The sequence below is a fragment of the Myotis lucifugus genome, unplaced genomic scaffold, assembly GCF_000147115.1.
Source record: "Myotis lucifugus unplaced genomic scaffold, Myoluc2.0 scaffold_88, whole genome shotgun sequence".
Lineage (NCBI taxonomy): Eukaryota > Metazoa > Chordata > Mammalia > Chiroptera > Vespertilionidae > Myotis > Myotis lucifugus.
In genome coordinates this window covers 4,500,689-4,515,013 of record NW_005871136.1, presented here as the reverse complement: position 1 = coordinate 4,515,013, position 14,325 = coordinate 4,500,689, and the positions used below count along the sequence as shown (strand labels likewise).

The window sequence follows — 14,325 nt, the reverse complement described above, 5'->3', positions numbered from 1 at the left end:
CTGACTGTGGCATGTGATGTGTGTGCCCCCTTATTCACAAGGATGCAGGGCACGGAGTCAGCCTCGCTCTACAGTTCCTCCTTGTGGTCAGGCCTCTGCCTGGAAAGTCAGAGATTTAACCACAGAAATTTGCTTAGCAATTTTGTGATTCAGCATCATTAATTTAATGCTTTGCTTTATTTTCATAGGCACGCTCGTCTTTTTGGTATGGTTAGCAAAACTAAAACCATACATACACTAAGGCTTGAAAGTTAACTTCTCTCTTGAGATTTGTAAAACCTCCAGGGTTGTACTTGACGTTTATGTGCCAGAAGTGGTTTTCTTGTTTCTTCGTTTTATTTTATTTTTTTTACCCACATGGGCTTCTTTTTTTTTTTTTTATTGCTTAAAGTATTACAAAGAGTATTACATATGTCTCCTTCCCCCTCACCCCCCTTGACATTCCCCCGGCCTCCCCTACCCGCCAGTGGCTTGTGTCCATTGGTTATGCTTATATGCATGCATACAAGTCCTTCGGTTGATCTCTTACCTCCCCCCCCTCCGGCCCCCAAAACCTCCCTGGCCTTCCTGCTGTAGTTTGACAGTCTGTTCGAGGCTGCTCTGCCTCTGTATCTATTTTTGTTCATCAGTTTATAATGGTCTTTATTATCCATAAATGAGTGAGATCATGTGGTATTTTTCTTTCATTGACTGGCTTATTTCACTTAGCATAATGCTCTCCAGTTCCATCCATGCTGTTGCAAATGGTAAGAATTCCTTCTTTTTTACAGGAGCATAGTATTCCATTGTGTAGATGTACCACAGTTTTCTAATCCATTCATCTGCTGATGGGCACTTAGGCTGTTTCCAGATCTTCGCTATGGTAAATTGTGCTGCTATGAACATAGGGATGCATATATCCTTTCTGATTGGTGTTTCTGTTTTCTTGGGATATATTCCTAGAAGTGGGATCACTGGGTCAAATGGGAGTTCCATTTTTAACTTTTTGAGGAAACTCCGTACTGTCTTCCATAGTGGCTGCACCAGTCTGCATTTTCACCAGCAGTGCACGAGTGTTCCCTTTTCTCCGCATCCTCTCCAGCACTTGTCGTTTGTTGATTTGTTGATGATAGCCATTCTGACAGGTGTGAGATGGTACCTCATTGTTGTTTTGATTTGCATTTCTCAGATGATTAGTGACTTTGAGCATGTTTTCATATGTCTCTTGGCTTTCTGAATGTCCTCTTTTGAAAAGTGTCTATTTAGGTCCTTTGCCCATTTTTTGATTGGATTGTTTATCTTCCTTTTGTTAAGTTGTATGAGTTCCCTGTAAATGTTGGAGATTAAACCCCTTATCAGTGATAACATTGGCAAATATGTTCTCCCATGCAGTGGGCTTTCTTGTTGTTTTGTTGATGGTTTCTTTTGCTGTGCAGAAGCTTTTTATTTTGATGTAGTCCCATTTGTTTATTTTCTCTTTAATTTCCACTGCCCTAGGAGCAGTATCAGTGAAGAAATTGCTTCGGCATATGTCTGAGATTTTGTTGCCTTTGGATTCCTCTAGTATTTTTATGGTTTCCCGTTTTACATTTAAGTCCTTTATCCATTTTGAGTTTATTTTTGTGTATGGTGTAAGTTGGTGGTCTAGTTTCATTTTTTTCTGTTTCTTCGTTTTAGATTTGGATTTTTGTCCCCCATCCCCTCCCGATCAGCTTGTCTTCCAAGTTCAGGAACCAGAAACCAACCAATTCACTGCCTTTATCTTTGAGGTCTCCAAGTTTGTCATTGTTCATTGACATTTTTACTACATATGAGGCTGGGATCCCATAGGCAATAAAGCAGGTAATAGGCAAGGTCCATGTGTGAAACACAGTCCTTGTTCCTTACCTGTAGGTTTAGCTTATGAATCAAATGAAGTTTTTGGCATGGTACTTATTTTTCCACTATATTCTGGTAAGAAGGAAGACAGTTTTTACTGAATGTATGTAAATAACATAACTGTAAAAAGTAAAATAATTTGGAGGCACATTGTATAATATTCAACCATTATTCTTACTAATTTGTAGATAAGGATGAATATGTCATTTTCCCCCCTACACAATCATTTTCTTACATTTACCTGACAGTTTATTAACTTATAACTTGTGGTAATAATTTTCATTGTATTTTTAGTGTCTGAATTCTCTGGGATCAGCTGGAACAAGCATTGAATGAGTGTTTCAGTTCAGTTTGTAAATTGTTAACTGTAAAATGCTTGAATTAAGAAGATGGGAAATGATTTTTTTAAAAGGATTTTCTTATATAGCCATTAAAAATAGAACATTAACCACAATGAAACTGGTTTTTTCCTGATCTTGGTTTAAGCAGTCTATTTCAGAAAATTGCCTCAGACTGAGTCCTGGAAATCCAAGCACGGTCCTTTGGGTACATTCTGAGAGATGAGTGTCTGGCCACGGATCAAGGTCAGCCTTATTGAGAATCTGTACCGCTGAGGCTATTCGAGAACCTGGTTCTTTCCTTCTTGATTGAAACCTTTCTTATAGTTCTTCAGAAAACTTGCTTTCTGATCTGTAGCTTGTAGCTGGGGCCCTTTGGCAGTGATAAGAGAAAAGCAGAAATCGCCTGTGGATGTGAGGACGGCATGGCTCTGATTAATGTATTGTAATAACCACCTCTATCAGAGAGAAACATAGAGAAGACCTCTAGTCACATGTAACTCCATCACTGATTGCCTTGAGAATAAGAATTTGTTATGAACAGTGAAGACTTTGTCAGATCTCCAGGGTCCTCCCATTTATCCCATCAATGATATGTCACCAACTGTTGAATATATTTAAACCTAGAAGCAAAATCATTTTTTTTAAAAGGATTAATTTTGTTAATTGTCATACCAATCTTTGTTTCTAACCTGAAAAGTATACAACTGAAATGTATTCATAGTAATAATATTTTAGTTGTAGATAATTAACCCAGGGAGGTTGAACTTCTCTTTCACTTGCTAACATGGTGGACTTGCTAGCATGAAATCAGTGTATTGAGCTAATTAAAAATCTGGAGAATGCCAAGCCTATCTAATATTTCTAGTTTCCCTTCTTTTACAAGTTGATGGAGTAAGTTATAGTTTACCTTATGGCCATCTGGGAAACCCAAAAGCAGTTTAGATGGAAAAGACATCTTAACAATTTTTTAAGTTTGAATATGGGGCCTGGATTTGGCAAAAAAGAGTTGTCAGAAGAAACAAGAATTATTGCATGCTATGCCTTTATAGTTACACTCTCCCTAACCCCTAACTTCTGGGAACCATGGATCCGTTCTCCATCATTATAGTTTTGTGTTTTGCAAATGTCATTAAAATGGAATCATGTAGTATGTAACTTTTTGAGGCTGGCTTCTTTCATTCAGCATAACATCTTTAAGATTTGTCCAAGTTGTTTGAAGAATCAATAGTTCTGCCCTGGCCTGTGTTGCTCAATGGTTAGAGTGTTGGCCTGTGCATTTAAGGGTCATTGGTTTGATATCCTGTGAAGGGCACATATCTGGGTTCCAGGTTTGATCCCCATCCCTGGTTGGGGCATGTGCAGGAGGCAACTAATCGATGTGTGTGTCTCTCACATCGATGTTTCTCTCTCTCCTTTCTTCCTCCCTTCTACTCTCTCTAAAAATCAATGGAAAAAAATATAGCCAAGTAAGGATTAATTTTAAAAAAATCAATAGTTCTTATACTTTTACCTGTTGAGTAACAATCCATTGTATGGATAGACTACAATTTATTATCTGTTGACCCATTGGATAACATTTGGGCTGTTTCCAGTTTTGGGTCATTGTAAATAGAGCTGCTATAACCATACATGTATAGATTTTTTTGTGTGTGAATAGAAATTTTCAGTTTTCTAGAATAAATACATAGAAGTGGGATTACTGGGTCTTATGGTAGGTGTGCATTTAACTTTTATTTTATTTTATTTTTTTTAAAGGGTTATTTTATTTTATTTATTTATTTTTAAAATATATTTTATTGATTTTTTACAGGGAGGAAGGGAGAGGGACAGAGAGTTAGAAACATCGATGAGAGAGAAACATCGACCAGCTGCCTCCTGCACACCCCCCACCGGGAATGTGCCCGCAACCAAGGCACATGCCCTTGACCGGAATCGAACCTGGGACCCTCCAGTCCGCAGTCCAACGCTCTATCCACTGAGCCAAACCGGCTAGGGCTGCATTTAACTTTTAAAGAAACCGCAAAACTGTTTTCCAGAGTGGCTTCTGTCTGTTTTTGAAAATAATTTCTTAATATCCCAATGGTTCAGAGTTTCACTGTTGGTCCTCCTGCCATGGTGCTTTGCTATTTTCTGCTCTCATGATGAATGCTGCACTCCAAGTGTATTTGTCTCTCCATTGTAAGCACAGGTATCATCTCTAAAGGAGAGTTTGTATCTGGCTCACTTTGTATAACTGCAACTTCAAGTCCCACACCTTCCATGTAGGTGTGGGTGAATGAGTGGGTTGTTGCGCACGCAGATAGTTGCATAGCCACCTTTTTCCTGTGTGACCTTGGGCAAGTTCCATGGGTTAGTAATTTTAGCTTCTCCGTTTGCAAAAGAGATTGATAACACTCATTATATGGTTGTTGTAAAGGTTTAATGGGATAAAAACTTAAAAGCTCTAAACATTTGTCTGAAATGCAATAAGTAGTCAGAACATCGCAGCTATTATTGTTAGTTAAATTACTCTACTTGTGAAAGTGATAAAGGGTGAAAACATGTCACTCTTACCTTTCAGCTAGGAATGTTGTTTAACAGGCAGGCTGACAGCGCTCTGCCCCAATGTGGTCCTCGTGAAGTCCGAACATTCTCTTGTAATGGTTGTGAGTGTGAACAGGTTTTCTTTGTGTCTCTGCAACAGTAGCATGGCCGTGGGGCTGACTGAAATGCACTATTGAAATGTATCTTTAGAACAGCAGTCGCCAGCCTTTCAGACCTCATGGACCACCAGTGGTCTGCAGACCACCGGTTGGCGACCGCTGGTTTAGAGGACAAAACAATGAGTTCAAAGGCTGTTCGTATTTCAATAGTTGAGTTTTTTAATGGCATTTATTTCACAAATTATCTTTCTTTCTTTCTTCCAGTTCTGGGATTACCGCCAGCCTCGGAAATACCTCAATATTCTCCCTTGCCAGGTGCCTGTCTGGAAGGCCAGATACACTGTGAGTGTGACACCTGTCTCGTGTTGGGAAACTTCCATCTTGGTGTTCCAGACTCTGTATAAGGCAGTTTTCTCTTTCTGTCTTGATTTAGGGGTGGGTCAAAGGTGGTCATGCTGGTATAAAAGATGTTATCCACTGAAAAATGTACCCTTGGGCCCTGGCCAGTGTGGCTCAGTTGGTTGGTACGCCATCCCATATACCAGAAAGTGGCAGGTTTGATTCCCAGTCAGGGCACATACCAGGTTGTGGGTTCCATCCCCAGTCAGGGCGTACAGGAGGCAGTTGACCAGTGTTCCTCGCTCACATTGATGTCTCTCTCTAACACTGATGTTTCTCTCTCCCTCTCTCTCTCCAATTAAAAATAATTTTTAAAAATTTAAAAATTTAACCTTGGAATGTTGGGTAAGAATCTACTAGAATTACTAAACCAAAGCTAGACTGGGAAGCTAGGTGGTGTGAAAGTGGTCACTAGAAGCAGGGGAAGAGGGTCAGATGGAAGCAGAGGGTGGAGAGACTTGTGGTCAGTGGATTGTGATGGAAAGAACTCTGGCTTTAGATTCAGAAGACCTGGGTTTTGGGCCCAGCAATACCACTTAATTCCCCTCCCCCACATCTTTATTGAGCTATAATTGATATATAACATTGTGCAAGTTCAAGTTGCAAAACGTGTTAATTTGATACACTTATATGTTGCAAAATGATTACCACCATAGGAGGGATTGCCACCTCCATCACATAATTACCATTTCTTTCTTGTGATGAGAACATGCAAGATTTACTCTCTTAGCAACTTTCAAGTATGTAATACGGTGTTACTAACTTTAATCACTCTGTTGTACATTAGATCCCCAGAACGTAATCATTTTATAACGGAAGTTTGTACCCTCTGACCAACTTTCCTCTTCTTCCCCTCGCCTCAGCCCTGTAATTGATATTTTACTTGGTGTTTCTATGAGTTCAGTCTTTTTAGATTCTACATATAAGTGATATCATACAGTATTTGTCTTTCTCTGACTTATTTTACTTAGCATAATGCCCTCAAGGTTCATCCACATTGTGGTAAATGGCAGCATTTCCTTCTTTCTCATGGCAGAGTAATATTCCATTGTGTGTTTGTGTGTGTGTACACGTGTGTGTCTCTCACATTTTTATCATTCACCATTGATAGACACTTAGGTGTTTCCATATTTTGGCTTGTGAATAATGCCGCAATGAGACATTTAATATTTGTGTGGCCTTTGGCAAGCCATTTGGTATTTTTGAGCAATAGCTATCTCCTTTGTAAAATACGAATAATAATTTTTACAATGCCTTCCTTTTTTATTGTGATAAAATTCACCATTTTCAAATGTGCAATTCAGTGGCATTTAGTATATGCACAATATGCCTTCCTTTTGAAAAATCATATATGAAAATGCTTTATAAATCATAAAGTACCATGAATATAGGGGGTAGGCTATTATCAACATTCCAACAATTTTTTCATTGCCACATTGATAGCTGCTGATCAGAGGTAGTATATTTCTCTTAGTGTCAATTTGAAAAGGGAGGGTAGGGATGGATAAAGGTACTTTTATACATTAGGCTGTCACCCTGGGGCATTGTGGAGCATAGAGGATAATTGGGTATTAAGTGGCTTTTGCATTTGGGAACACTTGTCAGCAGCAGATGTTGACAACAGATGTTCTTTTTTTCCCAATAGTTTATTGATTTTTTTAGAGAGAGAGGAAGGGAGAGGGAGAGAGGGATTGCCCTTGGCCAGGAATCGACTCGGCAACCTCCTCCTGGTGTGCAGGATGACAACCCAACTAACTAGGCCATACCAGTCAAGGCAGATGTTGTTCTCTTTTCTTTTCTTTTCTTTTCTTTTCTTTTCTTTTCTTTTCTTTTCTTTTCTTTTCTTTTCTTTCTTTTTTAAATATATCTTTATTGATTTCAGAGACAAGGGAGAGGAGGAGATAGATAGAAACATCAATGATGAGAGAGAATCATTGATTGGCTGCCTCCTGCATGCCCCCTACTGGGGATCAAGCCCGCAACCCGGGCATGTGCCCTTGACCGCAATCAAACCTGGGACCCTTCAGTCCGCAGGTTGATGCTCTATCCACTGAGCCAAACCAGCTAGGGCAGATGTTGTTCTTATGAATAGAAATACTTCTCTGGATTAATATGTTTGTTTTTAAAAAAACCCAAACAAACAGAAGTCTAGAAGTGCTTCCAGGAGGGGAGGTAGAGATAAATGTGCTGTAGGTGATGATGGTTTATTCCCTAAAGACCAGTGTCTAATCATCAAACAAATGGGCCCCTTAGCTGCCTAGCAGATTGGGTGTTGATAAGTAAAGTCTGTCAGACCTCAAACTAACTGGGAGGTTTTTTTTGAATAGCTGTAGTATTTGGGGCAGTGGGAAGGTTGTGGTTCACGTGGATGGCATGCCCCTGGTGCATTTCCTCGAGACAGGAATTGTGCTTGCTGCTCTGGCCTTTTCCCCAGCGTGCCTTGTATGCTCACTCTGGGAAAGCGCTCAGTAACTCGTGAAGGAGCTCAGGGAGAGTAGCTAGGATACGAAACAGTGTGTTCCTATGTGCAACAGTCAGAGCCATATTTTAGAATATTTTCAAAGTTCTTCAAGTATTTGGCTTAGCTTTATTTTATTTTATTAAATATATTTTTATTGATTTCAGAGAGGAAGGGAGAGGGAGAGAGAGATAGAAACATCAATGACGAGAAAGAATCATTGATCGGCTGCCTCCTGCACGCCCCCTACTGGGGGTTGAGCCCGCAACCTGGGTATGTGCCCTTGACCAGAATCGAACCTGGGACCCTTCAGTCCACAGGCCGATGCTCTATCCACTGAGCAAAACCAGCTAGGGCGAGGCTTAGCTTTATTTATTTATTTTTTTTCACTTGCTCTGGTTCCTTCCAGAAGCAAAGAAAAGTAGATGTGATGGTCAACTTATGTAAATTAATAAAAATATATATTTAAAAAAAAAAGAGAGAGAGAGGCTGCAAGTAAATTTGCATGGTGAGTTGATGGAGGAACTGAGGCCAAGGGCTGCCTGACTCCCACTGTAATTCTGACCAGGCATTAGTGAGGGCTGACTAATTTTCCCGTCTTTATTTCTGTAAAAATTTTCCCCAGATGGGTTGGGACCTTCCATCATCCAATTTATTTTAGGAAAGAACTGCTACTTTGTTACTGAAGACTGAGCTGATTCTCCCTGGAATCATCACCTGCTTTTCCCTTTCTTGCCCTAGCCGTTCAGCAATGGATTAGTGACTGTGATGGTCCCCCAGCTGCGGAGGGAGAATAGTCTCCTCTTGTGGAATGTCTTTGACTTGAACACCCCTGTCCATACCTTTGTGGGGCACGATGACGTGGTGCTGGAGTTCCAGTGGAGGAAGCAGAAGGAAGGTGAGTGGGAGAGAAGACGGCCGCCTGATTTCCTTCTGAGCCCTGTTCCACAGCAGCTCAGTCAGGGTTGGCTGTGAGATCCAATGAGGAGGATGCAGGGCTGGCCTTAGGAATCGGTCAGGGTCCACCACCTTTAATCGTAGGTAGGCAAAGGAGTGTGCGGGCTGTGATTCTTCTCCGAAGTTTCCTCCTCTTCTCTTCTGTTGCGTGGAGTCTCTCTCCTGTGTGGGAAAGATCTATAAGAAATGGATAGACTTGCTGTGGGATCATTTCTAGGGCTGAAAACTCTGGGGTCACTACCTTCAGAAGCCTGAGGCAGTTGCCCCTTGCTACTCTGCCGACGAGGGAGACCCGAGGTCATCACTGCCCCTCACTATTCCCAGTCTCTTCACAAACGCATAGTGGTATTTTACCGCTCGTCCCCTTGAGGATAAGTTTGGTCAAATGACATGCTTTGAACATGAAACATGAAACATGGTGTGGTCTCTTTTGGGTTGAAGTATTAACAGCCAGTGTGCAATTACACACTCTCATTGCCTCTGCCACACAGCTGGCAAGACTCCGGATGGAGCCGCTCCCGTTAGAAATGAGGAGGAGGTAGAGATAGAGAGTAAGCATAAAATCCTTCCTTTAAGCTACTGAGATTTGGGGTTGTTTGTGATTGCACCTTAATTAGTCAGCCCTCACTAATGCCTGGTCAGAATTACAGTGGGAGTCGGGCAGCCCTTGGCCGCAGTTCCTCCATCAACTCACCATGCAAATTTACTTGCAGCCTCTCTCTCTTTTTTTTTTTTAATATATATTTTTATTAATTTAGAGAGGAAGGGAGAGGGAGAGAGAGATAGAAACATCAGTGATGAGAGAGAATCACTGTCAGCTGCCTCCTGTACACCCCCCATGGGATTGAGCCCGCAACCCTGGCATGTGCCCTTGACTGGAATAGAACCTGGGACCCTTCAGTCCGCAGGCTGACACTCTCTCCACTGAGCCAAACTGGCCAGGGCGCAGCCTCTTTTCTTGAGATTTTCCTGCCATGCTCTCTAAATATTGTACAGAACAGAAGTATATTTCTTGGTTTTTCCATATCACAGAAGGAAAGCCAGATAGTGCAGTGGTGTGACTTGTCCAGAGCCCAGAAAAGGGCTCTGGTAGACCTGGGGTTAGAGTAGGCAACTTCTTACCCCAGCTTATTTGTGACTCTTCCAGGATTGTTTTTGAAAGGATTCTCTTAATCATCCTCTTAATTTTCCCGTCTTTATTTCTGTAATCTCTCTTGCTTCTAGAAACATGAGGCTGCATGACTTTGGCTTTCAACGTATTCTCTTGCATTTTGCCATAGTGAACAGATGATGTGGTTTCCCCACTGTCTGGCCGAGAGAGGTTGGGCCTGTAATTTTGGATTGAAATAAAGTTATCTATGTCTATAGTAGGGTGAATTGTATAAATTGGGACTGTCTAGCCCAGCCGTGGGCAAACTGCGGCCCGCGGGCCGGATCTGGCCCGTTTGAAATGAATAAAACTAAAAAAAAGTCCGTACCCTTTTATGTAATGATGTTTACTTTGAATTTATATTAGTTCACACAAACACTCTATCCATGCTTTTGTTCCGGCCCTCCGGTCCAGTTTAAGAACCCATTGTGGCCCTCGAGTCAAAAAGTTAAATTGGGACTGTCTAGTCAGTAGTGAAGAAGTTTTTTAAACATTTATTTTTATTTTATTATTTTTGTTAATCCTCACTGGAGGTTATTTTTCCACTGATTTTTAAGGAGAGTGGAAGAGAGAGGGAAAGACAGAGATAAATATCGATGTGAGAGAAACACATCAATTGGTTGCCTCCTGCATGAGCTCTGACCAGGGCCTGGGCCAGGGAGAAGCCTACAACCAAGGTACGTGCCCTTGACCGTAATTGAACCTGGGACCCTTTGGTCCACAGGCCGACGCTCTATCCACTGAGCCAAACCAGCGAGGGCCAGTAGTGAAATTTTGAATGTAAGTTATAGGGTGTTTTTTTTATTATTCATTTTTATTGTGAAATATATCACCCATCCATAAAATTGCATAAAACACATACAGTTTAAAAAAATAAAGTGAAAATCTATGTAACTACAACCAAGGTCAAGAAAAGAACATTGTTAGAACCCCAAAAGCTTTCTGATCACAATACTCTCTCTTCTCCCAGAGGTAAACACTATCCTAATGCTTAGGATAGTGATTTCTGGTTTTATCTTTTTAGTTTACCACCCATTTTTTTCATTTCTCAAAATAGTTTAGGTCTGCTTGTTGTTGAAACTTTTGTGAATATAATCATCCTTTATGTATTCTTGTATTTTACTTTTTATTTTTATGGCCATGTTTTAGTTTTTGTTGTTGTTGTTTTTAAGAATGGTATATTGATTTCTAGAGAGAGCAAGGGAGAGAGAGAGAAACATCAATTTGAGAGCATAACATCTATCGGCTGCCCTAACTGGGGAATTGAACCGGCAGCCTTTAAGTGCAATGGATGACACCCAACCTATTGAATCACACTGGCCAGGGCTGTCTTGTTAGATTTAAACAGGGATATATAGAAACGTTGTTTGAAGGCAGTGACAGAGAAGGAACTTTTGTCCCTCACTCACCCAATTAACTTGGATAGCTTGTGTTCTTTGTTTCCTCAGTTTCCGCATCTGTAAAATGAGGGAATTGGTGAAATTACTTCTAAGTTCTTTGCTCTCTGAAGATGCCATGAAGCAGATTCTAGATACTACATAATTTCCCTGAAATGTCCTGACCTTTCATAAAGCACCCTGAGCCTTTCAGAATAATTTTCCTTTGACCTGACCTAACGTTAAAATATAATTCATTCAACTCAAAACATTAAAGATTTATTATTCATTTTATAAAGAGATGCATGCACCGCTTTTCCAAAAAATTATTTTAAATAGTAAGATGCCATGATGCATTTAAATCAATTCATTTTACAAAAATTGTATTCATCCCCGGTTCCTCTGGAGCATATAAAAGAAGAACATTTGTGGAGGTGAAAGTTTAATGTGGCATTAAACCCCAGTATCACTCTTCACCTGCTAATTTGCTAGTTATTATTTCACCTCATTTAAGTTTCTGCTCAAATGTGACTTCCTCAGGGAGTCCTATCTAAAAATAGCTTCCCTATCAGTCTCTCTCCTCTATTTTTTTTTTAATAACACTGTCACTACTGACATTTTATTACATATTTATTAGTTTGTTTATTTCCACTACTGGGATGTAAGATCTATAATGTCAGAGGTTATTGTATTCGTGCTGTAGTGGCTATAACAGTTCATAAATATTTATTGAATGGATGGATGGATGAATGAATGAACGAATCTCACTCCATTGCAACCTGTAGCAAAATTGATGTTTAATTCAGGAAATTTTCCAGGACTTTTATTTGGTGATTTCTAGGGTCCAAGGACTACCAACTGGTTACGTGGTCACGGGACCAGACCTTGAGAATGTGGCGGGTGGATTCCCAGATGCAGAGGGTATGTATTCGTTGCTGTTGTGGAGGAATGTAACCAGGTACACTAGAACAGTGATGGCGAACCTTTTGAGCTCGGCGTGTCAGCATTTTGAAAAACCCTAACTTAACTCTGGTGCCGTGTCACATATAGAAATTTTTTGATATTTGCAACCATAGTAAAACAAAGACTTATATCTTTGATATTTATTTTATATATTTAAATACCATTTAACAAAGAAAAATCAACCAAAAAAATGAGTTTGTGTGTCACCTCTGACACGCGTGTCATAGGTTCGCCATCACTGCACTAGAAACTTAAAAAAAATACAAAATTTGGTATTTGTGGAAATTAGAGGATACATGATAGATATTTGATACGTGCTTGCTGGTAGGCCAAGTGGCTGTGCATGCCACAGTGAGCTCTGAGGTCTTCAAGAGCCAACTTCAGTATTCAGCACTTAAAGGCTGAAGAACCTCTGCATGTCTTTTCTTCTCCTGTCCTGGTATAAGAGGGTGTGGGCAGCATACTGAGCAAATGGCCCATGGGCTTCATTTCTTTTTCTTCTCAGTGGGCTAGGAAATTTACCCTTGCACTCTGACGTGTTCAGAGCCCTCTATGTCCATCAATGATACCTGTTCTATGAAGCCTTTTCCAATTTTTGCCCCATGAACGATACCTGTTTCTTATATGAACCACATTGGAAGCGGGTATGAACTGCTTTGCTCTGCCTCATCTCAGTGCTCTGTCTTCTCATTCGGTGGCTACATTTCTTGAAGTCAGGAACCATGTCTCACTTGTATTCCTCCCCCACAGCGCTCTGTACAGAGTGGATAGAAAATGGTGGGTATAATTTGCTTAGTAGGAAGTCATTCTTGAGCATTTTCGTTAATTATCATCACCTTATTGTCTTTCAAATCTATTTTTCTCCAAAAAGTATCATTTGCTCTAATGCTGTGAAGGTTATTATATTTTGGGGGTTAGCTGAATAACTCAATCAAGGCTTAGAATTAAAAATAATGTTTTCTGAGGCTTGCATAAACTATGAACAGGATGAAAAAATTCCACGATAGAATAATAGAGTCTATTCTCCTGTGTATTTAACCAGGGAGAGTTGGCGATGGATAAAACCTGTTTTGATTTTATGAGTTTTGTCTGACATCTCTATCCTTTGTGATTCCCATTTTTTAAAAAAATTGATTTTTAGAGAGAGAGGAAGGGAGGGGGGAGAGAGAGAGAGAAAAAAAAAGAGAGAGAAACATCAATGTGAGAATGAAACATCGATCAAATGCCTCCTGCAGGCCCCATATGGCTGGGAGGGGGGCAGGGGAGGTGGAGTCTGAAACTCAGGCATATGCCCTGACCGGGAATCGAATTGGCAACCTTTTGGTGCACAGGACGACACCCAACCGACTGAGCCACACCAGCCAGGGCTGTGATTCCCATTTTTAGGTGAGAACTCTAACCTAACATGCTGACCATTTCCACTGACTTCTCTGGACCCGGATCTTCTACCCTTTGTTGCAGCTTTGTGCAAATGACATATTAGATGGTGTTGATGAGTTCATCGAGAGCATTTCTCTTCTGCCGGAACCAGAGAAGACCCTTCACACGCAGGACACAGATCACCAGCACAGCTTAAGCCATGGAGAGGAAGAAGGTAATTGGTCAAACTGATGTTTTACGTGAGGTGCCCTCTGCGCATTTCAGAGTTGTCGAACTGTTCTCTGACTCAGTGCCAGAGATGTTTGCCCACGATTGAACCTCTCTCCCTTATAGTCTTAAAGGAAGATCCCCCGAGCAGTCTCCTGGAAGAGAAGAAATCAGATCAACCGGGACTGCCTCAGACTCTGCAGCAGGAGTTCTCGCTGATCAATGTGCAGATCCGGAATGTCAACGTGGAGGTGCTCCCAGTCTAATGAATTGTCTCATGCTCGCGATGGCAATTGGTGGGAGAGGGGTCTATTTCAGCTAAGCTTTCAGCTAGCAAGTAGCTTTGCTGCTTTAACAGATAAGTCTCTCTGCTTACTTTTTTTATTTCCTGGGTTTTCTAAAGAAATTGATATTTTGCAAATGCAGATTATTTTTCTAACCATATTACTGTCTCATAAGATGACCTAAGGGATAAACTGATGCTCCTGTGTCTTAAAATCTTAGATGCTCCAACACCTCCTTTACTGTATGTGAAGATACTTAGATCTGGGAAGGCTTAGTGACTTGACTCAAGTTACTGGTGAAGTTAATGACA

The 14,325-nt window shown here is 40.7% G+C and overlaps 1 protein-coding gene across 14 annotated transcripts in view; it reads left to right on the top strand.

Annotated features, from left to right (window-relative positions):
* The window catches only part of WDR59 (WD repeat domain 59), a 67,278-nt gene that overhangs the window by 21,728 nt on the left and 31,225 nt on the right, over window positions 1–14,325 (top strand). For 12 of the 14 annotated variants that reach the window (XR_002829886.1, XR_002829888.1, XR_002829887.1 and 9 more), the window contains exons 9-13: window positions 5,105–5,182; window positions 8,439–8,595; window positions 12,022–12,101; window positions 13,605–13,737; window positions 13,857–13,981. Coding sequence is in view for 11 of the 14 variants with exons in the window: in XM_006091230.3 (XP_006091292.1) it covers window positions 5,105–5,182; window positions 8,439–8,595; window positions 12,022–12,101; window positions 13,605–13,737; window positions 13,857–13,981 (573 nt within the window). In the remaining 3 variants the exon portion in view is untranslated. The remainder of the gene's footprint in view (window positions 1–5,104; window positions 5,183–8,438; window positions 8,596–12,021; window positions 12,102–13,604; window positions 13,738–13,856; window positions 13,982–14,325) is intronic. The other 2 variants (XM_023756081.1, XM_023756082.1) reach the window with 2 other exon arrangements.